Source organism: Podarcis cretensis (genome assembly GCF_951804945.1).
Source record: "Podarcis cretensis genome assembly, chromosome: 15".
NCBI classification, from domain to species: domain Eukaryota; kingdom Metazoa; phylum Chordata; class Lepidosauria; order Squamata; family Lacertidae; genus Podarcis; species Podarcis cretensis.
The window spans coordinates 12,420,632-12,443,882 of NC_137185.1; the positions used below are offsets into that span (position 1 = coordinate 12,420,632).

At 46.5% G+C, this 23,251-nt stretch overlaps 1 protein-coding gene across 6 annotated transcripts in view; it reads right to left on the bottom strand.

Annotated features, from left to right (window-relative positions):
• The window catches only part of SH2B2 (SH2B adaptor protein 2), a 56,560-nt gene that overhangs the window by 21,218 nt on the left and 12,091 nt on the right, over window positions 1-23,251 (bottom strand). For all 6 annotated transcript variants that reach the window (XR_013833501.1, XR_013833502.1, XM_079955598.1 and 3 more), the window contains one exon: window positions 1,258-2,142. Coding sequence is in view for 4 of the 6 variants with exons in the window: in XM_079955598.1 (XP_079811724.1) it covers window positions 1,258-2,115 (858 nt within the window). In the remaining 2 variants the exon portion in view is untranslated. The remainder of the gene's footprint in view (window positions 1-1,257; window positions 2,143-23,251) is intronic.

The window sequence follows — 23,251 nt, forward strand, 5'->3', positions numbered from 1 at the left end:
GCTGGTCACTGTAAGAACTACTATTTAAAATCGGCACCCAAGTAACCTTACTGTATGTTGTGAAACATGGACCACTTGTAAGTGCCATCTCCAACTCCTTGAAAAATTCCATCAACAGTGTCTTTGAAAAATTTTACACATCACTTGGGAAGACAGGTGATCTAACGTCAGTGTACTGGAAGAAACAAAGATCACCAATGTTGAAGTAATGATTCTTTGACATCAACTTCTTTGGACTGGTCATGTTGCTCGGATGCCTAATTATTGTCTTCCAAAGCAACTACTCTATTCCAAATTTAAAAATGGAAAGCATAATGCTGGTGGTCAACAAAAGAGGTTTAAAGACTCTCTCAAGGCAAATCTTTAAAAATGTAGTATAAACACTGACAATTGGGAAACACTGGCCTGTGAGTGCTCCAAGTGGAGAACAGCCTTTACCAAAGGTGTCATGGACAAACTCAGAACGAAAGGGAGAAACATGCTAAGAGGAAGGCATGCTTGGCAAACCCTCACCGTGACCAACTCCCGCCCAGAAACCTATGTCCCCATTGTGGAAGGGCGTGTGGATCCAGAATTGGCCGCCGCAGTCACTTACGGACTCACTGTTAAGATCAGGTTCATGGAAGTCAATCTTACTCAACTATGGTAAAGGTAAAGGGACCCCTGACCATTAGGTCCAGTCGTGGCTGACTCTGGGGTTGCGGCGCTCAACTTGCTTTATTGGCCGAGGGAGCTGGCATACAGCTTCCGGGTCATGTGGCCAGCATGACTAAGCTGCTTCTGGCGAACCAGAGCAGTGCACAGAAACGACGGTTACCTTCCCACTGGAGTGGTACCTATTTATATACTTGCACTTTGATGTGCTTTTGAACTGCTAGGTTGGCAGGAGGAGGGACCAAGCAACGGGAGTTTGCCCTGTCGCAGGGGTTCGAACCGCCAACCTTCTGATCGGCAAGTCCTAGGCTCTGTCATTTAACCCACGGCGCCACCCGCATCCCTGAGTGATCGCCAAAGAAGAAGACTCAGATACAAGCCATTTCAACTGGAAGTAGACTACAGAATGATGATTCCTTTCACCCTTCTTAGGGTGAAAGTTCACTTTGAGTGCAGAGAAGCATTCAGCTTCCCGATCTCTGTCCTCTGGTTAGTTGGCTTCTCTGCACCTGCAATCCGACGCTCACCCCACTGAAATAAAAGCGAACAAACAAAGCCAACACATACATATGAAACGCAGGTTTTAGCTACGGAAGTCCTTACCTTGGGAGGAACGTAAAACTCGAGAAGGAACTTTTCTCCCTCCATCTTCACAGCTTTCCTTAGCAACAACCGACACTTTTGCCACTGAGAACTCCCCACACAGTTCGTATCGTCAGCGACCATGTAGCGGAGGGTCCCTTCCCTCTGAATGTCCACCAGATCCACCTTGGAAGACTGCCCCTTCGAAAGGCGCAGCTTGTGGGTCCATTTCTCCCTGGAATCGCCATGCTCCTTGTTCCCGGGAGGGCAGTGTTCCCTGTCGGACCGCCTGCTTTGTGTGGCTTCTGCACCGGGCTCCGGGGAAGACCTCCTGTGCCACATCTCCTTCATGCCATCCACCACGCACAAGCTCATATTCCTCAGGGAAAAGCCTTTCTTGAACTTCGGCTTGGAGGTGGCGTGGACAGAGACATCCTCCGAACTCCGGGATTGGCCGTAGGAGGAGACCTTCCGGGCCTGGACCTGCTGTGACTGGCTCAGATACCTGCCGGAGGAGACGGGGTTGTCCATGCTGTCGAGGGACTCTGTGGAGGCCTGCTCCTTCCTCGGCAGGAGGTCCTGCCCGTAAGGCATGTGGCAGTTCTGAAGCCCGACAAATGGCACAATGTTGTATTTGGTGGGGGAATTGGAAACGAACACCCTGTTGACTTCCAAGCTGAAGATGTCCAAGAAGTTGGCGGCAAAGTGGTGGGAGAAGGAGGTCTCTGCCCCGGGGGTGTCGTAGTGTGGATTCTCCTTCAGGAACTGGCAGAACTTTTGGGCAAAGTCCACTGCAGCGGCCTGGGCGTGCAGCTCACAGAATTCCCTCCAGTCAGGAAGCTGGGAGGGAGGATCTTGACAAAAGGCATCACCATTCATGACTGGTCCATTCCACCTGCTGGCAAACTGCCCAAAGGCAAGAAAGAGACAGTGAGAGATAGGCAGTCCTGTTCGACACCACACAACCACCCGGTTAGAGCTATTGCAGGGAGGCAGAACCTTTTTTTAGCCCGAGGGCCACATTGCCTTCTGGACTGCCTTCCAAGGGCCAGATGGCATTCGCGTGGCAAAAACTGGAAGAAGAATGATTATGAAGGTTATCTTTTGTGCAGTAGGCTAGCTTTGTCACTGTGATGCATCCCTCTTCATCCCCCACCCAGGCATGCAAAGAGTATTATTGTTACCTGCATTTATCAGTCGCTTTATACAGTAAAAATTCTCAAAGCAACTTGACAAGGTAAAATGCAACACATAAAAAGCTATTTAAAACCAGTGGCTGGGTGGGGAATCAGAGCGACGAACAATATAGAACATATAAAATGCTCATACAGCAACTTATTAATATGAACAAGTGTGGCCCACTCCACCAAGAGGTGAGAATCACTGTAAGAGACAATATTATTTAGCCAGGCCCCTAAAGATGGACAAGGATGGCACCAGTCATTTATCCCTTGGGAGAGCCTTCTACAAATGAGGGGGCCACCACTGAAAAGGCCCATTTCCTTCACACTCTCTCAGGTGGAACACACAGAGAAGGACACCTGATGAAGATCACAAGGGTTGGTTCATATGGGGAAAGGCAGTCTTTGACGTAATGCAGTCCAGAGCTGTATAGGGCTCTAAACATCAATATAAGCACTTTTAAATCAAAACCTACCCTGACCTCTGGCTTCATCTTCCAAAAGAAGGTAGGAGCCAGTGCCCAAATCTCCTTTCTAGGTGGTGTAGAATTGACCCCCTTCCCAGCTGTATATTTAAGAGACTCCTTTGGGACTCGATCCAGGGCACAGTGAGTGATCCCTAGGTCGGCCCAAGGCAAGCCAACCTGATTCAGGACGCATGGAATTGAGGCCATGGGTTGGGTGGGTGCTGTCCCCATCCCTAGTATTGTCTCCAGTCCACAAAAAATTGTCCCATAATAAATTTGCTAAGATACCGTACGACTTACTTTGCAGTACTTTATTTCATGTGTTCCTTTTGGGGAGAAGTGGGGCCCTATTTTGGGAACGACAGCCACAGTAGTCCAGCCTTGACTCATGGACACCCTAGATGAGTACAACGTGGTTACACAGTGAGCAGGCAACTCAACGCACATGGGGAAACTCTCTCGTCACCCGTCCTTTGCTGTCTGATGGTCAGAACAGACACTCAGAATTTCAAGAGAGTTTCCAGGCCACGGATGTAGCTCTCCCAAGATCAGAAATAAATCAGCATCACAAAGCCTACTCTTCCTTGGGAAGTGGTTAACTCAGTTTGGCTAAAGAGACTCTGGAAAGGAAGGTTTGTGGACAGCTTTGCTAATGGGCCATGGGACGGACAGAATCTCCTGCCTAGTGGGAAACTCTTGGCAGTGATCAGGAAAGCCACTGGTTGGCATCCGTTTGAGGTTGATCCACCGTAAAGCAACAGAGGAAACCCCAAACATTTTATTGTGGCTTGGAGTGCCTTGGAAGAACCAGTAAGTGCCAGACATAAAGAATTAGGAGTAACTAGTCGGCACTGAAAAGTACTCTGGGCTAAAGATGTCCAGAAACATCTGTTGTATGCTGGAACAGACAACGGAGACCTTTTGGTTCAGTGCTGAGGCTTCAAACACACATTCACCTCTCCACAATGCTGGAAGGGGAAGGCAGGCATGTGTGAGTCACACAGGCTCCCAACTGTCACTGTTTACCAGGAACAGCCTCTATTTTGCACAATCTGTTCCTGTTTTCTGCAACAACACCCCTGTTCTCGCCTTTTGGAAATGCCTTATTAATCGATTTGGTTGGCTGGGCTTGCTACATTCAATTTTCCTTCAGGGGTTCTGGCCGCCTCTCTCCCCCTGCCTCTGCATCTCTGTTTCGCTCACTTGAAATATTTACAGGATGCTCTTCAGCAAATGTTCTTGAAGCAGCTCATGACAAAACAATAAAAGTCACAGTTTAAAAACAAGTCAACGGATTTACAGTAAAACAAGACAAAGCAGAGCAATAAAGTAAGATCAGAGTGCCAGCATGAACCCTCAAGCGCATAAAACAGCCTGAGCAAAAAGGAAATGAAAGAAAACGTTTTCACCTGGCACCTAAACCAAAGATGGAATGAGTAGATGTTTCGGGGGAGAAGGTATTCCCAAGATAGAGGGGAACAGCAGAAGAGGGTTAACCTCTGGTGCCACCCGCCTCACATACACTGGTAGAACTGAGAGCTGGATTACAGAGGCTGATATTATTTATTATTATTATTATTATTATTATTATTATTATTATTATTAATTACATTAATTCATTCATAGATCTCAGGGCAGTTCACAATATAAAATTAAAATATAAAAAGCATGATTGAGGAAGATACAGCTGTATCAAATAAACACTATAAGGCCATGTTAAAAGACATTGTTCAAACCGAAGAACGGCGCTGAATTTGGGGGTCACTTTCCTCTCGCAAATGCTAATTCGCTAAGCCAGAAAACAACTCTTAGGTGAGCGGAAGAGGTTATCCACTGGGGCAGAGGTGGACAGCAACTGGACAGGTTCATATGAGGAAAGGTAACCCCTCAGGTAACCTTTGGTTACAAAAGCTCTGAGAGGTGAGGGGGAATACATCCCTTGTGTGAATGCACAAAAATGAGCATTAAGCCAGTGCAACAGTTAGAGTGTTGGACTAGGACCTTGAAGACCAGGGTTCAAATCCCACCTGCCCACCTCAGCCATGAAGTTCACTGGGTGACCCTTAGGCAGCCACCAGCTCTCAGCTTAACATCCCTCAAAGGGTTGTTGTTTGAAGTTTCATTATGTTTTATATGTGCTGTAAGCGGCCCAGAGTGGCTGGGGAAACCCAACCAGATGGGCGGGGTATAAATAATAAAATTATTATTATTATGCCTGGAATATGCCTCTAGCTTTCCAAATCTGGTGTGGGGAACTGAAGGCCCTCCAGGTATTGCTGAACTACAACTCCCATTCTCCCAGGCTACTTACCATCCTTGCTTGTTTGTTGCTTTATGGTGCATTATGACCTGTCAGCTTATCCCTGTTAGGCAAATCAAGGCAGCTATTTTTTAAGAAATCCAACAAAATATAGTGGTACCTTGGGTTACATACGCTTCAGGTTACAGACTCCGCTAACCCAGAAATAGTACCTTGGGTTAAGAACTTTGCTTCAGGATGAGAACAGAAATCGTGCTCCGGCGGTGCAGCGGTAGCGGGAGGCCCCATTAGCTAAAGTGGTGCTTCAGGTTAAGAACAGTTTCAGGTTAAGAACGGACGTCCAGAACGAATTAAGTACTTAACCTGAGGTACCACTGTATTATGTTGGAGAATCTCATGTGATGCACGCCCCCACTGGTGAAAAGGTAACAGTGCCTCTCCTCATAATTGTCAGACAACTAATCATATTGACAGAGGTGTGGGGTTTTGGGGTTTTTAAAGCCTTTTCAAGTTCCACAGGTTGAGTCAGGCTGTTTCAAATTCCCAGCTGTCCTTGCCAGAAACTATTTTTAATAAAGAGACGCTTGAGTATTCCAAGATGTGGCAAACGATAAATAACGCAGAGCACACAAATTCAAGCCCCAACTATGTCAGTGACTCCAGAGGAGAGTCCTCAGAAAGCCAGAAGTTGCGAGAGGCATCAAAGGGCAGATCTGAAAGGGCCCAACCACACGTAGTTGCATGGATCTTTCAGGGGCAACTTTGCAAACCTCATTTATGTAGCACCACCAAAGTGCATGGCCCTTGACCACATAAGAAGAGCCTGCTGGATGACGCCAACAACCCATCTAGTCCAGCCTCCTGTTCTTACAGTGGCCGACCAGATGCCTGTTGGAAGCCTGCAAACAGAGCACGTTCCTGTCCTGCGGTTTCTAGCAACTGGTGTTGCTTAGAAGGCTTGTTTTTGCTGCCTCCTACTCCGGAGACAGTGCACAGCCACTGCGGCTAGTCAGTATTGATAGCCGCCTCCTCCTCCATTAATTCGTCTAATCCTCTTTTAAAGGCATCTAAGTTGGTGGCCATCAGTGCTTCATGTGGGAGGGAGTTCCACAGTTTAACTCTGTGATGCAGGAAGAAGTCCTTCCTTTTATTGATCCTGAACCTTCCAGCGTTTAGCTGCATTGAATGTCCATGGGTTCTAGCGTTAGCAGAGGGGAAGAAAAGCTTTCCTCTATTCCATGGGTAGGCAAACTAAGGCCCAGGGGCCGGATCTGTCCCAATCGCCTTCTAAATCCAGCCCGCGGACGGTCCGGGAATCAGCGTGTTTTACATGAGTAGAATGTGTCCTTTTATTTAAAATGCATCTCTAGGTTATTTGTGGGGCATAGGAATTTGTTCATTTTTTCTTTCTTTCAAAATATAGTCCAGCCCCCCACAAAGTCTGAGGGGCAGTGGACCAGCCCCCTGCTGAAGAAGTTTGATGACCCTTGCTCTATTCACTCTCTCCATGCCATGAATAATTTTACACACCTCTATAATGTCACCATTTTCTCCAAACCAAGAAGTCCAAAATGCTGCCACCCTTCCTCACAAGGGAGTCAGCATTAACCCCTTGGGTCATTTTGCTTTTGTTTTAAACCTTTCCAGAACTATACACAGTATGCCAAGTAGTCAGACCATAGATTAGTATAATGGCATTATGATATCAGCAGTTTTCGATTCCTTTCTTAATGATCTGTAGCATGGAATTTGCCTTCTTCACAGCTGCCCTGCACTGGGTCAACCATGTTTCATGTGCAGTCTCCCTGCCTACAAAGAGCTTCCATGAACAATTTAGATTTAATTGAGGGAGGAGACAATTTGCCTGTACACATGACATTAGAGTTGTACGTAAACATGCTCATTCCTTTTTCCAGGGGTCAATGCTAACTTAAGTGCTGGAACAAAAAATGCTTTCAAATGTCATCATCATTAATGCACAGAGCTCTCCAGAAACCTTTTTTTTTCAAATGCAAAGATTGAAGCATCAGCAATTGGGGGGGGGGCATGAACACACACACACACACACACACCCCTACTTTGACCAGGGATGACCTTTCGAGCTGACTGGGCAAAAAGCAGGCGCTGAAGCCCACAAGACAAAAATCTAGGTAAAAGCGTGTAGTGAGGGGAGGAAGGAGGAGGTCCATTCAAGGTTCGGCTAACAAATTTACGGTACAAAGAGCCTAGTGAGGAAGGGAATTCAGAGTGGCATTGACATTTTGCTGATGCAAAGCAGAAGCAACCTCCAGGGCTCCTTCGCTGCCTTTTCTACCTGCTTCCACCATCATACAGATATGGATGTGTTTTGACAAGTTACCCAATACAACTGTGAATGCTGCTCAATTGCAACTCTCATCAAGCCCAGCCAGCACAGCCAATGGCCAGGGATGATGGGAGATGTAGCTCGGCTGACTCAAATGCATTTTGGGGGGAAGGGGGGGGTCAGTCTGGATGAAACCTAAGGAACCTTCCACACACCTACCACCGTGAGTGTTAGAAGGAAGACCGCTTCCTGCTGAAGGCCCATTTCCACCTGGCCTAGGGGGCAGAGCCCAGACTCACCTTGAACAGCTAAAAGAGGCTCCAGAGAGGCCAGAGGGACATTGCTGGAACAACTCTTGGGCTGGGGCAACTGGCTAAAATGTTTTACAATGTTTTAAATTGCTAAAATTTTGGTTCCTCTGTTATGTTTTTGGCGGGTTGGTGTTGGTTAAATGTTTAGTTGGGGTTGGTGGTTATTTTAATTTGGGTATAACTGTAAACTGTTTATTGTTATTATTGTTGTTATTGGTTTTCATTGACTTACTGGTCAATACTTGTCAGGGAACTGCCATCAGCTCAGAGGCGAGAAATAGAAGGGCAGTTGTGTTATAGGGAGCCTCCGAAAGTCTTGTGAAGCAGTTACTCTTCCGGAGAGGATGAAAGCCCCACCTCCAATGGAGAAGAGGTGCAAGGACTAGAGGATGCTAGTGAGAGCCTTAACGCCGCTCCTTGCCATTGCCCATCATGCGCAGTAGTCTGAGGCGCAGGGAGGGGCGGAAAAGGTTGGGAGAGGTACAAAAAAAGACCACTCCCGGATTCTGCTAGCGATTGAGCCAGACATGAGCCTTGGAGCTCTTCACTGTAAATAGTTTGCACCAAAACAAAGCCTGTTAAGCACAGGTCAGAGTCCTGCCTGCTTACTCTCGAGCAACCGCAACAGCACCTGACAATACCCAACCTCCCCCATTTATCTTTAAAAAAAAAGAGAGAAAGTTGAAATCATTTAAAAATACAGTGGGACCTTGGATTACATACGCTTCAGGTTACAGACTCTGCTAACCCAGAAATAGTAGCTTGGGTTGAGAACTTTGCTTCAGGATGAGAACAGAAATCTTGCAGCAGCAGCGGGAGGCCCCATTAGCTAAAGTGGTGCTTCAGGTTCAGAACAGTTTCAAGTTAAGAACGGACCTCTGGAACAAATTAAGTTCTTAACCTGAGGTACCACTGTAATAACTGACCACTCCCATAGGCCCCTGCTATGATGTGAAAAGATATTTCTTGACCACTCCAAAACAACCCCCCCAACTATAATTAAATAATGATAGTAATAATAATAAAGTTGGCCACACCCACTCTGACACATGGCCCTCAGAGAGTCAACTGTGGGTCAATGCAGCCCTCAGCTGGAAAAAAGCACGCCACCCTTTTCCTAGGAGACCCCTTGGTAACAATTAACAGCAGGTTTCAGCTCTGCATACTCCCACCCACCACCCAATTGTTCCACACCTCTTTCTACTCCTGGAACTAAGCGAGAGTGACAGCTGAACTCTTCCTTGTCAGGCAGATTTTCCATCAGACAAGACACAGCTAGCCAACCAGGTCACAAGGTGTTGAGAGATCAGCTCTTCCTTCTACATTAATACACAGAAGGTCTTCCCATCGTTCTCCGATTCCTCCCCTACAGATATTGCTGACGTGATGGATGGGATTCACTCATCCATTAGAAGCTCAGCTGGTTGACCCCAGGGCAACAGAGCGAAAACACCCAACACATAACACACACCCTTTCCTTACTGATGTTTTTCATCGAACTAAGAAACTTCAGGTGTACAGTCATACCTTGGTAGTCAAACGGAATCTGTTCTGGAAGCCCGTTCAACTTCCAAATTGTTCAGAAACCAAAGCGCGGCTTGTGATTGGCTGCAGGAACCTCCCGCAGCCAACCGGAAGCCCCATTGGATGTTCGGCTTCCAAAAATAGTTCACAAACCGGAATAGTCAATTCCTGGTTTGCGGCGTTCGGGAGCCAAAATGGTCGAGAATTAAGTCATTCGAGAACCAAGGTATGACTGTATTTTAACCAAGGGTGAGCCTTTCGGGTCAAAAAAAATAAAAAGAGCAAATGTTAGCACCTTTGTAACCTCAAAGCTGCACTACTGTCGTATGCCTCACACAGGGCTGCCCTGGTGACTATTTGCTAGAGATGAAGGGTGCTGCCTCAGTTCCAACATGGATTGGTCGACCAATAGGGGGGCCATGCACCCTATTTTGCAGAGTAAAGCTGCCCTGTTTGGAGAGCTGCCCACTCCAAGTCTGGTTTAAAGGTACAGAAGGGAGAGGAAGGGAGAGCAGGAGAAGCTTTTAAGACTGACAGCAATTTGCACCTAGACAGCAGACAGCAAACCAGTCACAGCAAGCACATTGGGCTTATATCCACACAAATAATGTATCCTGTATCTCCAATTGTTACAAGAATTATTTCTAAATTCACGCCTATACATAAAATTAGCCTAGCACAAATTATATGCAAACCTGTCCCCTTTTGCCTTTTTAATCGAAGCCTAAGTGGCTGGAAATTACTAAAAAAAAACCAGCCTCATACATACAGCAACAATCACAGATGTCACAGTTATATTTCCTGCATCAAGCATGCTTTGTTTTATTCAGTACTTTTATTTTTAAAAGTACACTCAAGGCGATGTACGAAGCTTTAAAAAAAAACAAACTTAAAAAATTAAATTTTAAAAAATTAAAGCAACTTTTAAAGCCTAGCCTAAAGAAGCCAACCATAATCTGTAAAAGATGCTTTTACCTTCAATACAGTGCATCCAGTTCATGGGGGCCAAGGGAGGGGGGAAGATTTGGCCACCCCAGTAGACTAGCTATATCTAAGTCTGGAGTAAATTACGGGAAGCGTCACCTCTCTCTCAAACCACTTCCTCAAATCCTTTGTTTGCTCTTTCCCCTCCAAGTAACCAAAAATTTCCCCTATGAAGCCTTTGGAACAACTGTGTAGTCCTCTATTCCTCCTGAAACTAAGCCCTGGTATGTGTAACTGAACCAAAAGCATCTCCCCTCTCCCACCTGGTTCACTCTTGCCTTCATCTTCCTCCGCTCTTCTCTATGCCATATTTTAGATTGTAAGCACCTTGGAGCAGAGAACAAGCATTCTGGTTGTTACTCTAAAGCACCACGCACATTGATTGCATTATATAAAAAAATAAAGCCTTAGGCTTTATTATGATTGCTTATTAAATTTATACCCTGCCCCCCCCAATGGAGCCCAGAGTGGCAAATAACAGGCAATAAGACAATAAAGACATTTTTAAAATAATCCCAGTACAGATGCAGACTGGGAAAGATCTCTACATAAAAGGCTTGTTGAAACAGGAACATCTTGAGTTGGCACCCAAAATACAGTGGTGCCTCACAAGACGAAAAGAATCCGTTCCGCGAGTCTCTTCGTCTTGCGGTTTTTTCATCTTGCGAAGCAACCCATTAGCGGCTTAGCGGATTAGCGCTATTAGCGGCAAAGCGGCTATTAGCGGCAAAGCGGCTTAGAAAAAGGGGGGGAAAGCGAAAAAAAACGCAAGACTCGCAAGACGTTTTCATCTTGCGAAGCAAGCCCATAGAGAAATTCGTCTTGCGAAGCGCCTCGAAAAACGGAAAACCCTTTCGTCTAACAGGTTTTTCGTCTTGCGAGGTGTTCGTCTTGCGGGGCACCACTGTACAACAAAGGACAGTGCCTGTCTTATATTCAAGGGGAGGGGATTCCCAAGGGGAAGTGGTGCAGAACAATAGGCCCAATTCTACATTATGTGGAACAAGCTTCCTGAAAAATTGCTATACACAGGAGGCCCTCACCTGCTGAGTGCAGTGATCGACTGGGTGTGGTGGTGAGATGATCTTTCAGGTATCCTGATCCTAAACTGCATAGGATTTTATACCCCAAAACCAGGCCTTAGGGGACTGCTTGCTCTCTACCAATGCCACAAATTCCACCAGTTCTTTAGGAACCTGCCTGTACGGTGACTCATTCAGAGAGCTAGAAAAACACACACACCCCTCATCTATCCAATCTACAGAAGGAGAGAGGTTGCATTCACATAGCAGCTTACTCCATTTCCCCAACTGTTGATTTTTACATTATATTTGAGATTTCCCATGACGTAAAAGCCCTTTGAGAAAACTAATGTAATATGGCACCAGTTTAGTGCTCATTTCCTGGGCTCCCCCGCCCCCCCCCCCCGCACCTCTCAGGTGGGCACCATTCCCATTATAAGAGAACAAGGGAGGTGTTAATAGTGAGTTCCAGCACCTCTTTTCCTAGGAAAACAGCACTGGTCATTTCCATGTTATTGGATTCCGGGGGGGGGGGGGGGTCGGGGTCTGTTTGCAGCCCACTTAATTTGGAAAGTCATGCAATTAAAGTGATGAAATCTGGAGTGGCAGACCTGCATACAGTTCTTTCCTGCTGTTTTTAGGGGGAGCAGGGAAACACACATGTGCGTAAGGCGGGGGAGAAGTACTGACATTTTACAGTGATGTTCATTGTGGTGTCATACCACGCCTACTGATGTAGTCAAATGTTAGCATGATATATGGATAGGCATCAGTCAACAAGCCAGGGTTCCATAATTCAACAGGTACTGCAGTATGAAAAGTGCATTAGAAGCGGCAGCACTATAATTAGCAAAACTATTGCAATATGCCCCCAAGTCAGAGTGCACCCAGAAAGAGTGCTCAAATGACAATCATTATAGGAGAAGCCTTCAGAAAACAGAGATGAGAAGCCAAGATACAACCAACAACCTAGGGGAAGGAACACAGGGTTCCTTCAGTCAACCCCGTTAACTAAGCATTCACCCCGATTTGCTTGCACATAGTGTTATAAGGAAAACTGCTCCTTTTCCCTTATGGGGTATTCCGGAGACCGTATAAGTGGGTTCGCTATCGATAGGAGAAAATAACAGAGGCCAGCCAGAGTACCTCGGGCTAAGAACTTAATTCGTTCCGGAGGTCTGTTCTTAACCTGAAGCACCACTTTAGCTAATGGGGCCTCCCGCTGCCGCCACGTTGCCGCCGCACAATTTCTGTTCTCATCCTGAAGCAAAGTTCTTAACCCGAGGTACTATTTCTGGGTTAGCGGAGTCTGTAACCTGAAGCGTCTGTAACCTGAAGTGTCTGTAACCTGAGGTACCACTATATATTGAGAAGCAAAGTGGCTAGTAAGCCTGGTCTTTACTCAAGGAACTGTTGCAACAGGGTCCCCACTCACCACACGCAGGAAGGAGGAGAACCCTGAACAATGGTGCACAAGCCCTTATACCTGTACAGTCTTTTGAAACTGCCCACCCTGTACTCAAGACCACCACCCCAAAACATCATGCACACATCACAGAAGGAGGCGGTCTATAGCAGAAATCCTGTTTGCCAGGATATCTGATAATGGTTACTGATTGCATTCCCTGGGTAATCTGGCCTTTCTTTTGTGATGGTTAATAATACTTTAGTTCCTGAATCCAGGTCACAGGTTCACCCTATTCATGCACAAATAAGCCCTTAAGACAGGATTTGTAAGCAAAAAGGTAATATGAAGGCTTTCCCCATTTGCCTCCCTTACTGCAGAGGAAAATTTGAGGTCATTGGGAGAGTCAAAATGACTTCAGGATTGTTCTCCCGTACTATTTCAGACACATGTTTCATATATTTAGATAGGTGTCCATTTATGAATATTTATTCTATATTTGAGTCCTTAAAATTCTTATAACGAAGGATAGCCTGCACATATCCTTTATTGAGCATTTGTTCCAATTTGCTTGTGAGGAGGTCAGATGGCAACAAGCATCCGTCCTAGCTTGTTTGTGGGGTGTTTCTTCCGATTCACCGTTAGTTTATTCCACGTTTTTCAGTACATTTTCCCATTGGGAAAAGTCATTTTGAAAGAAAAAGGGGGGGGATGGGTTCATTGCGTGGGGGCAAACAACGTGCTTTTAATCCACTTTAACCTCACAAACCTTCATTTCTAGAATGTGGCTGAGCTGCATCTCACAAAATGCTGACAGCCTGGAAACATCCACAGATAAGGGAAGATGATAACCCACCCTTGGCACGGTAGACAGAGAGGAGAAAAACTCCAGCTATGGCATCACACATACACCCCTTTCATCATTATGAGGCCAACAACTGTTCAAAGGCCCTCACTGGAATCAAACTTGAAAGAGACACTTGGAGAAGCAGATCTTGATCATTAGTGAAAATGCGCTTTCTTTCATCAGCCTCTGACATGAAAGCATCAAGGGGGGAGGCAGCCCTTTTGGGAAAGAAGGGTTTGGGGGAGTGAAAGAGAAGCTGTGACCGCCTGCAGAAAAAAGGGGGCTGTTGATGCCCCAGAGGGCTTTTAAATCCAGACAACGGCAATTAGGATTGCACCATTTAATGGCAAGGGGGTGTTGTTGTTGAAAGCACCTCTTTCCTCAATGAAATAAGATGCAAGCTTTACACTGAGATGGTTAACGAACCAGAAGGAGAGATCATCATGGGTTGTAATTTAAAGCCCCTCCCTCCTGTGAGTTTCTGCAAATCATGACACAGGGACTATCTATGTGTTTAAAGAAGGGCTGTTTAAGTTTCCATCATAGGGCCAGGGAAGGGAAGCCTGTGTCCTCCCCACAGACGTTGAACCCCAACTTCCATCAGCCATAGAAGTCAGCACAGCCAAAGGTCAGGGATGATCCCTCTTGCAAGGGATGCAGCGAGGGTTGCCAGGTCAGGAGCATCTCACATCCTGAGATTTGAGGGCCCAAACGTGAGGCTTTGGGGTGACCCCTGGTGATGTCACGGGGGAGGGCCCTTGTGGTTGTTCTTCTGCACTCCCTCCCACTACTGAGCCCAGGAGACGGAGGTTAATTGGGAGAGGGGAGGAGGGAGCAGAGGAGGGCAGACCGCCCAGAAAGACTATGCAATAATTTGCAGTCGGCTTCTGCCAGGCTAAAGCTTGCAAGTTCCATGCATATTCATATATATATATAAAATCTTTAGAGGTAATGAGGCATCCTCAGGCTCACCTGGAGATTCAAACCCTTTCCCTGCCACCAGAAGGGAGCTAAGCATATCTGGAGTCTTCAGGTCAGCTTAAAAGTCTGGCAACCCCAGATCGAATCGGGGATCCTCTTGTTACCATTCTCCATCCCCCCATTTGCCAAGCCAAATAAGGATGGCATGAAGAATAAAAGCAAGATTTTAGACGTGCAAAGAGGGGAGGGCAAACAGAGAGAAATGAAGAGAAAGTAAGCCAAAGGGGTCTTTCTGAGAAGCCCCTTCTGCTGAAGCAAGGCCCCGGGCAAAATGACCCCGTTGCTATAGCTCTTGAGGCCTTTGGCTGAAACTTGCAAGGCTGCCTTTTCACACTGCCATCTGCAATCTGTCTTCAGTCAAGCAAACAGTCATCTCTCTGTTTCGTACCAAGCTGGCCAGGCAAGCACCCCCCCACCCCACCCCCCGGGCTGGGTGTCCCAAGCTCTGATTGATAATAACTTTGCTGTGCAAGCCTCCCTTTCACGGAACAACTTCCTAAAGTTGGAGGATTTTTTGAAACCACCACCACCTCCACCCACCTGTACAACAAGGCACAGAAACTGTCATTTTGTTTTTCAGAAAATTTCAACTCACAAAGAGCCGTCTCTCTACAGCGGGGCTGAGGAAACCTTTCTCAGCTAGAGGGCCGCTCACCCTGTTGGGTGACCTTCTGAGGGCCACATGCTAGGGGTGGAGCAACTTATGTAAATTTTACCTTTGTACAGTAGGCCACTTTCTACACAAACACACCTCTCAGAGCTGGAGGACACTTTCCAGGCAAGTAAAATCACCCAAAGTTCAAAGCAGGCTCCAGTGATGGGTGCTGTCTAGGAAGAGTTCCGAGGGCCATTTGGAGAGAACTGGAGGTCCACATTTGCCCCCTTGACATGAGGTTTCCCAACTTTGTTGCAAAGTATCAGAGCAGCAAACATTCCCCCTTCGGGAGGAAATTGGACAACACACAACTGAAGTGTTATTAGCAACCAGAGATGTGGTGCAGTTGATGTGTTTTTTAGCTCAGCGAATTATGGATTGTCCAGCCAGTTGGGGGAGGGGAAGAAATGCGCCGTTCATGTCAACCACTTACTGGGCTAATGCAACAACAGTATATAATCCCAGCCATCAACTGACATTTTCATTAGCAAGAATGGAGGCGGAGTGATGGGAGAAAAAGAGGAAGAAGACCCCATGATTCCCTGAAGAGATAGAGAAAAACGTGGCCAGCAATTGGGTTGTGAGCTGGCTCCCTCCCAGGGCAATTTGATCATCACCAGTTTTGTTCAAGGTGTAGATAGAGGCACCCCCACAGACTCACTCCTAAGAAAAATACTGCTAGAAATCGTAGCTCGGTGTGTGTGTGTGTGTGTGTCTCCTAACAACTTTCACAACCCTTAATAAACTATAGTTCTCATGTTAAAGCAGTATAAGAATGTTTTAAATGTATGGTGTGAATATGACCTAACTCGGCTTCCCTCACCCTGGAAACTGCCTTTGGATTAAGACAGAGGCAGCCACCCTGGGCTACATTGACACCTGGGTATCGGGGTGGCACTGTGGCCTAAACCACTGAGCCTCTTGGGCTTGCCGATCAGAAGGTCGGCAGTTTGAATCCCCATGATGGGGTGAGCTCCTGTTGCTCTGTCCCAGCTTCTGCCAACCTAGGAGTTCGAAAGCACGCCAGTGCAAGTAGATAAATAGGTACCGCTGTGGTGGGAGGGTAAACGGTGTTTTCATGTGCTCTGGTTTCCGCCACGGTGTCCCGTCGCACCAGAAGCGGTTTAGTCATGCTGGCCACATGACCCAGAGAACTGTCTGTGGAAAAACACCAGCTCCCTTGGCCTGAAAGCGAGATGAGCGCCACAACCCCAGTCACCTTTACATTGACACCATGCATTTGAAGAACTATGACACTATGTCTGCTTAGACATGGCTTCCCCCAAGGAATTCTGGGAACTGAAGTTTGCTCATGTTGCTGAGAGTTGTTGGCAGACTCCCATTCCCCTCATAGAGCTACAATTCTTGGGACTGGTTTAAAAACACATCGTTCTGCACAGGGAACTCTGGGAATTGTAGCTCTGAGGGAGAATAGGGTGCTTAACAACACTCAGCACACTTAACACACTACAGCTCACAGAATTCCGCTCTTTAAAAAATTGCTACTACCTCCAACATCATCACTCCCCCCAGGAATTGTGAATGAAATGACCCAAATTTGTATGCAGGTAGGGGGTGTTTAATTTTCATACAGTTGCATGGTTTCCCCTCCCCTTTACTTTTGTATATGTCAAGAAATTATATGTTCTTGATTAAATGAATAAACATAAATATATTTTTTAAACTTTTATTTTCAAATAATAAGCTCAAAATGCTTATTTTGGAGCAAGTTTCAGTCATGCAACCAAAGTTCAGAAAGGAGGTTGCTTGTCTAATCTCAGGTGGGAGGGAGTTCCACAGGCTTGGGCCCACTAAACTGAATGAACGGCTTCTAGTAGTTACAAGCTGTGCTTCCAAATGGGAGGAAAATTCTATCGATGCCTACTAGCCATAATGGAACCTCTGTGCTTAGGAATAGTCCAGCAATGAATACCTGATGCTGGAAGCATCAATGGAAACAAGTATGTCAGCTTTATACCCTGCTTGTGGGCTTCCCAGAGAAAGCCAGCTAGCCACTGGACGCTAGTTTGGTGGCTGTCTGCTAGATCTTGCATGGTTCCTCCTCCTATGTTATCTCTCTTAGCCCAGCCTACCTCACAGGGTTGTTGTGAGGATGCAATTGGGGAGGAACAAATCAATGTATGCTCTCCTGAGCTGCATGGAGAAAACCGTGGGATGTAAATACAGTTAAATAACTAAACAAATCAGGCCTGCCTACTTTTTCCTAACACTGCTGGTGCACACAAACAAGCCTGAGGAATGAGAGAATCCAGGTCAGGAATAAATTTCCTTATTTAACATATTTTCTAGCCCAACTTGCATGTAAACATTCCCCAGCAGGAAACAAGGAAAAACGACAATCGTTTACAACACATAAAATAAATAATATCATACACTGGGGGTTGTTTCCAATGCTAGTCCTACTCAAAGAAGACCCACTGAAGTTAATGGAGATGATTAACATGGGTTCATTCATTTCAGGGGGTCTATGCCACATTGAACTTAGGGAGATCAACCAAAAGATTACATCTGAAGATTAAAAATTGTCCAGGGATGTGGGTCATAATATACAATTTGAGGACTGGGAGAAACTATGGAAGGAGGGTCTGAAATTCACTGCTTGTATGACGTTGAAAGAGAATATGATGAAGATTTTCTACAGATGGTATATGACACCGGTAAAACTGGCAAAAATGTACAAGACATGCAATAGGTGTTGGAAATGTAGGGATAAAGAGGGTACTTTCTACCACATGTGGTGGGAATGTAAGAAAGTGAAAGACTTCTGGGAAAAAATATATAATGAGTTAAAGAAGATCTTAAAATACACATTTATAAAGAAGCCAGAAGTCTTTCTGTTGGGAATAGTAGGAAATGAGATAAAAAGGAAAGATTGCAAATTTTTTCGATATGCAATCACAGCTGCAAGAGTATTACTGGCCCAGAAATGGAAACAGCAAGAAATACCGACCGTGGAAGAGTGGAGAATGAAATTGTTAGATTACGCAGAGTTAGATAAATTGACAGGGAAGATTAGATACACAAGAGACCAAAAGTTCATCGAGGACTGGGGGAAATTTGTGGAATATCTGGAATATTTAAGTGAAGGACAGATGACGCTTAAGGGATTTAAAGAAGCACTGTAAAAAAGCAAGAAATATTGTCTAAAGGGAATAGGAAAAAAAGAGATAAATAATGTCAATATAAATTTGAGAAATGTGTAATTAAAATTATGACTATGGATGATTTACGGAACAGCTGAGGGAAGTCCAAAAGAGAAATAAGTTATGAAAACGATGTGAAATTAATGTATTTTGTTTTGTTTTGTTTGCTGATGTTGATTAATAAAAATTATATGATAAAAAAATTAAAAAAAAATTGTCCAATTTAAGATCCTAAGAAGAGCCAGGTGGTTCAGGCCAATGGTCCATCTAGCCCAGCACCCTGTTCTCACAGAGACCAACCACATGCCTGTGGGCAAGCAGGATTTAAGCACAAGAGCCCTCTCCCCTCCCATGGCTTCCAGCAACTAATATTCAGAAGCATTGCTGTCTCTGACCGTGGAGCCAGAGCACAGCCATCATGCCTAAAGGTAAAGGTAAAGGGACCCCTGACCACTAGGTCCAGTCGTGGCAGACTCTGGGGTTGCAGCGCTCATCTCGCTATATTGGCCAAGGGGACCGGCATACAGCTTCCAGGTCATGTGGCCAGCATGACTAAGCCGCTTCTGGCGAACCAGAGCAGCACACGGAAACGCCGTTTACCTTCCCGCCGGAGTGGTACCTATTTATCTACTTGCACTCTGATGTCCTTTCGAACTGCTAGGTTGGCAGGAGCAGGGACCGAGCAACAGGAGCTCACCCCATCGTGGGGATTCGAACCGCCGACCTTCTGATCGGCAAGTCCTAGGCTCTGTGGTTTAACCCACAGTGCCACCCACGTCCCAGGCCATCATGCCTAGTAGCCTTCAATAGCCTTGTTCTCTGTGCATTGCTACAGCCCTCTTTTAAAGTCATCCAAGCTGATGGCCATCATCACTGCCTCCTGTGGGAGGGAGTTCCATAGTTTAACTATCCACTGAGTGACAAAGCCCTTGCTTTTCTCTGCCCTGAATCTTCTAACTTTCAGCTTCATTGGACATCCACAAGTTCTAGCGTTATGGGGAGACAAACATTTCTCCATCTGCTTTCTCCATGCAATGTGTAATTTTACAAACTTCGATCATGTCGCTGCTTGCTCACCTTTTCTCTAAACCAGGAAGTCCCAAATGCTGCAAACTTTCCTCGTAGGGGAAAGACTGCATGTTACTTTTGGGTTGCCGTGGGCAAGATAGGGCAAGATAAAGTGACTAACAAATGAACAAATTTTTTTTAAAGGGGGAGTCGCTCTGTCCCCTTGATCATTTTGGGTGACATTTTCCGAATTTATTATAAATGTTACCCCTCTCCAATCACCTCCTGAACAGGATTCACGACAGGATATTGCAGCACTGAGAGAGTTTCCACTCGCTCCAGCTCTGCCTCATTGATGGTGGAGGGAGCAGAACTTGGAGAGCGGTGCCTTTTCACCTCTAATAACACCACCACACTGGTGTGGCAAGAAACCTCACTTCCTCCCAGACCAGCAACAGAGACGCCAGGCTGTATCCCTTAAAAATAGGAGTAGGCAATGTTTCTTCCCCTTTCCAGGGCCACACATTCCTTCAGGGGCAATTTGTTGGGGGCCACATTCTGAATTATGGTGCTGGAGGAGACTCTTGAGAGTCCCATGGACTGCAAGAAGATCAAACCTCTCCATTCTTAAGGAAATCAGCCCTGAGTGCTCACTGGAAGGACAGATCCTGAAGCTGAGGCTCCAATACTTTGGCCACCTCATGAGAAGAGAAGACTCCCTGGAAAAGACCCTGATGTTGGGAAAGATGGAGGGCACAAGGAGAAGGGGACGGCAGAGGATGAGATGGCTGGACAGTGTTCTCGAAGCTACCAGCATGAGTTTGACCAAACTGCGGGAGGCAGTGGAAGACAGAAGTGCCTGACGTGCTCTGGCCCATGGGGTCACGAAGAGTCGGACACGACTAAACGACTAAACAACAACAACAACATTCTGACTGTATGACTGCCCCTTTTCCACCTGCCTGCTGCCCTCTTCTTCTGTCTCTTTTTTCTTTCAGACCAGCTGTTTTCACAGCCAACAACCAGATATCTCTAGAAAGCATAAAACAGGACAGGAGGACAATCGCCATGCCCACTCGTGATTCCCACAGTAACTGGGATTCAAAGGCATATCGCCTCCAATACTGGTTTAGCACATAGAAGGCCCCAGGTTCAGTTTTTGTCACCTGAGACCATGGGAGCCTGTCAGGGCAGACAGTACAGCACTAGATAGACTTAGGTAAAGGTAAAGGTACCCCTGCCCATACGGGCCAGTCTTGACAGACTCTAGGGTTGTGCGCTCATCTCACTCTATAGGCCGGGAGCAAGCGCTGTCCGCAGACACTTCCGGGTCACGTGGCCAGCATGACAAGCTGCATCTGGCGAGCCAGCGCAGCACATGGAACACCATTTACCTTCCCGCTGGTCAGCGGTCCCTATTTATCTACTTGCACCCGGGGGTGCTTTCGAACTGCTAGGTTGGCAGGCGCTGGGACCGAACGACGGGAGCGCACCCCGTCGCGGGGATTCGAACCGCCGACCATCCGATCGGCAAGTCCTAGGCGCTGAGGTTTTACCCACAGCGCCACCCGCGTCCCCTTAGATAGACTTAGTATAAGACAATTCTTATATCACAACCACTGTAGGCTGCAATTTATTTGTTGCATTTGTATCTCACCTTTTTCTGCAAGGAGCTCAAGGCAGCTGACATTATTCAACCCCTCGTTTATCCCCACAACAACCCTGTGAGGTAGGTCAGGCCAAGTGGCAGTGAGTGGCCCAAGATGGGCTTCATGGCAGAGTGGGGAATTGCTTTTGAACCTTGGTCTCCTACAACATGGCTCTCTGAGAAGCTCAAGTCGAAATGCATATGCTTTGCATGCAGAAGATTCCAGGAGTCCTGGCTGTCTCTTGGCAAAATCAGAATCTCAGCGTGGTGGGAAGTTTTTAAGGTTTTATATAAGAAGTCAGTGCAACGTTCCAGCATGGGTTTACGGGGCTGCAAATTCATAAAGCACAGCAGAGATCTGCAATATGTCACCAGGTGTAAGCTGCTCTCTCCTTTTGAAAAGCAGGGCAGGCATAGCTATTTGCATAGCTGGTGTCCTTTAGAGGCTTGGCATGCAAGATTTTGTTTGTGCTGGTCCTGTTGCCTCCATGTCCTTGGAGGAGTTTTCGGAGCCATCTTGCCCTCGGACTTATCCCCAAGCACCTTTCCAGAAGGGGATGGTTCTTCACTGACTGGAAGGCAACTGAGACAGTTCAACAGGTGGGGAGGTGTTAGGCCAGGGGTATTTGATGACTTGCAGGTGAGCCATTTTCTTAACAACCTGCTTGGCCCTTCCCCGAGATCCAGGCCTTGGTCCCGCTATCCACTGTGCAAGTGTTAGCAATTTGCCAGGCGCGTTTTGCACCTGGCTATGAGCCACCTGCAACCAAGTGAAGATTCCTGGGTCCCAGGATGGCGCCTGACGTCACCACCATCTGAAGGTGCGTGCCTGAAAGATCCTTGGATTTTGACTGTTTTCACACACTAGCAACACACCCTGTAGAATTCTATCTGTATCGCACAATCAGAATGAATTTCAGGAACCAAAACGTCTTATTGAAAAATACGGCTTTCTAGCTGCCTGGTCCCCAAATGGCAACTAGGCATTCTGTTTTAGTGGCTGTAATCTTGGTTTAAGGAGCCATTTGGGCGCCTAGCTTCTAGATCTAAGTTTCCACCAACCGAAGTGGCGAATTTCAAAAGCAGCCTCTTCCCATAAGCTTCTGCTTCCCCTAGCCATCAGTACAACTTTACTTGGATGACAGCCTGCCAATGACTTTTATTTCCAAGCATGGACACTTCAGAGACGCAGCTTGAGGAGGATGAAATACTAGCAATGTTTTGTCTCTGGGTGAGCAGCATTCCTTCCCCACCTCCCTGAGATGGGAACAAACTTTTTCTTTTTCTTTAAGAAGCATAATGGGGATCTATAGAATATAATATAAATAGCACATCAGACTGGCTGTCTCTGTCGACTCCTGTTTGAGCCAGTCAGGAAGCTCCTGGTTCGGTTTTGTTTCTTTTCTTTCTTAATGCCAACTAAATAGTGGCGTTTCACCCCTCCCTGCTGAACAGTCAACGCCGCCTTCCCTTAAATGCAAGCTTTGACTTCCTGCCCAGACTGGCTAAAGGCTCCGTCTGTCACTCAAGGCTTAGGAAACATTTGTCCGAGGAGGCAATAAAACCTTCTCGGATTCTTTATCCGCTGCCCTATTAGGAATTTGTCCAGCGACAGAGTAAGCAAGCGTAGCCCTTGGCTCGGCAATCCATTCCGTTTCCTTCTTCTGATAAAAGCAAGGAAACAGAACAGAAATTTGCATCTTGTGCATAGAGCCAGCATCACCCGATGTTTGCACGAGTGTGTGAAAATTACCTAGACAAGCCAGGCGGCCTAAATCAGGGGCAGGCAGACTTCAAGCTTGTGGGATCTACCAATTTTTTTGCTCTATAAGACTCACTTTTTCCCTCCTAAAACGTAAGGGGAAATGTGTGTGCGTCCTATGGAGCGAATGCAGGCTGCGCAGATATCCCAGAAGCCAGAACAGCAAGAGGGATTGCTGCTTTCACTGTGCAGCAATCCCTCTTGCTGTTCTGGCTTCTGGGATTCAGAATCCCCCCCCCCCCTTGTTTTCCTCCTCCAAAAACTAGGTGCGTCTTGTGGTCTGGTGCATCTTATAGAGCGAAAAATACGGTACTTTCTGGGATGTGTCCTTGAATTTTGACAAAGGCACCTGCTTGCCTGAATGGAGGATAAGCGAGAGGGTGTGTGTGTGTGTGTGTGTGTGTGTGTGTGTGTGTACAAACTAGCCTAAGTTTTATCTATGTCCATTGCTCCACCCACTTTTGTCCCTGACCCCACCCACTATTGGCATG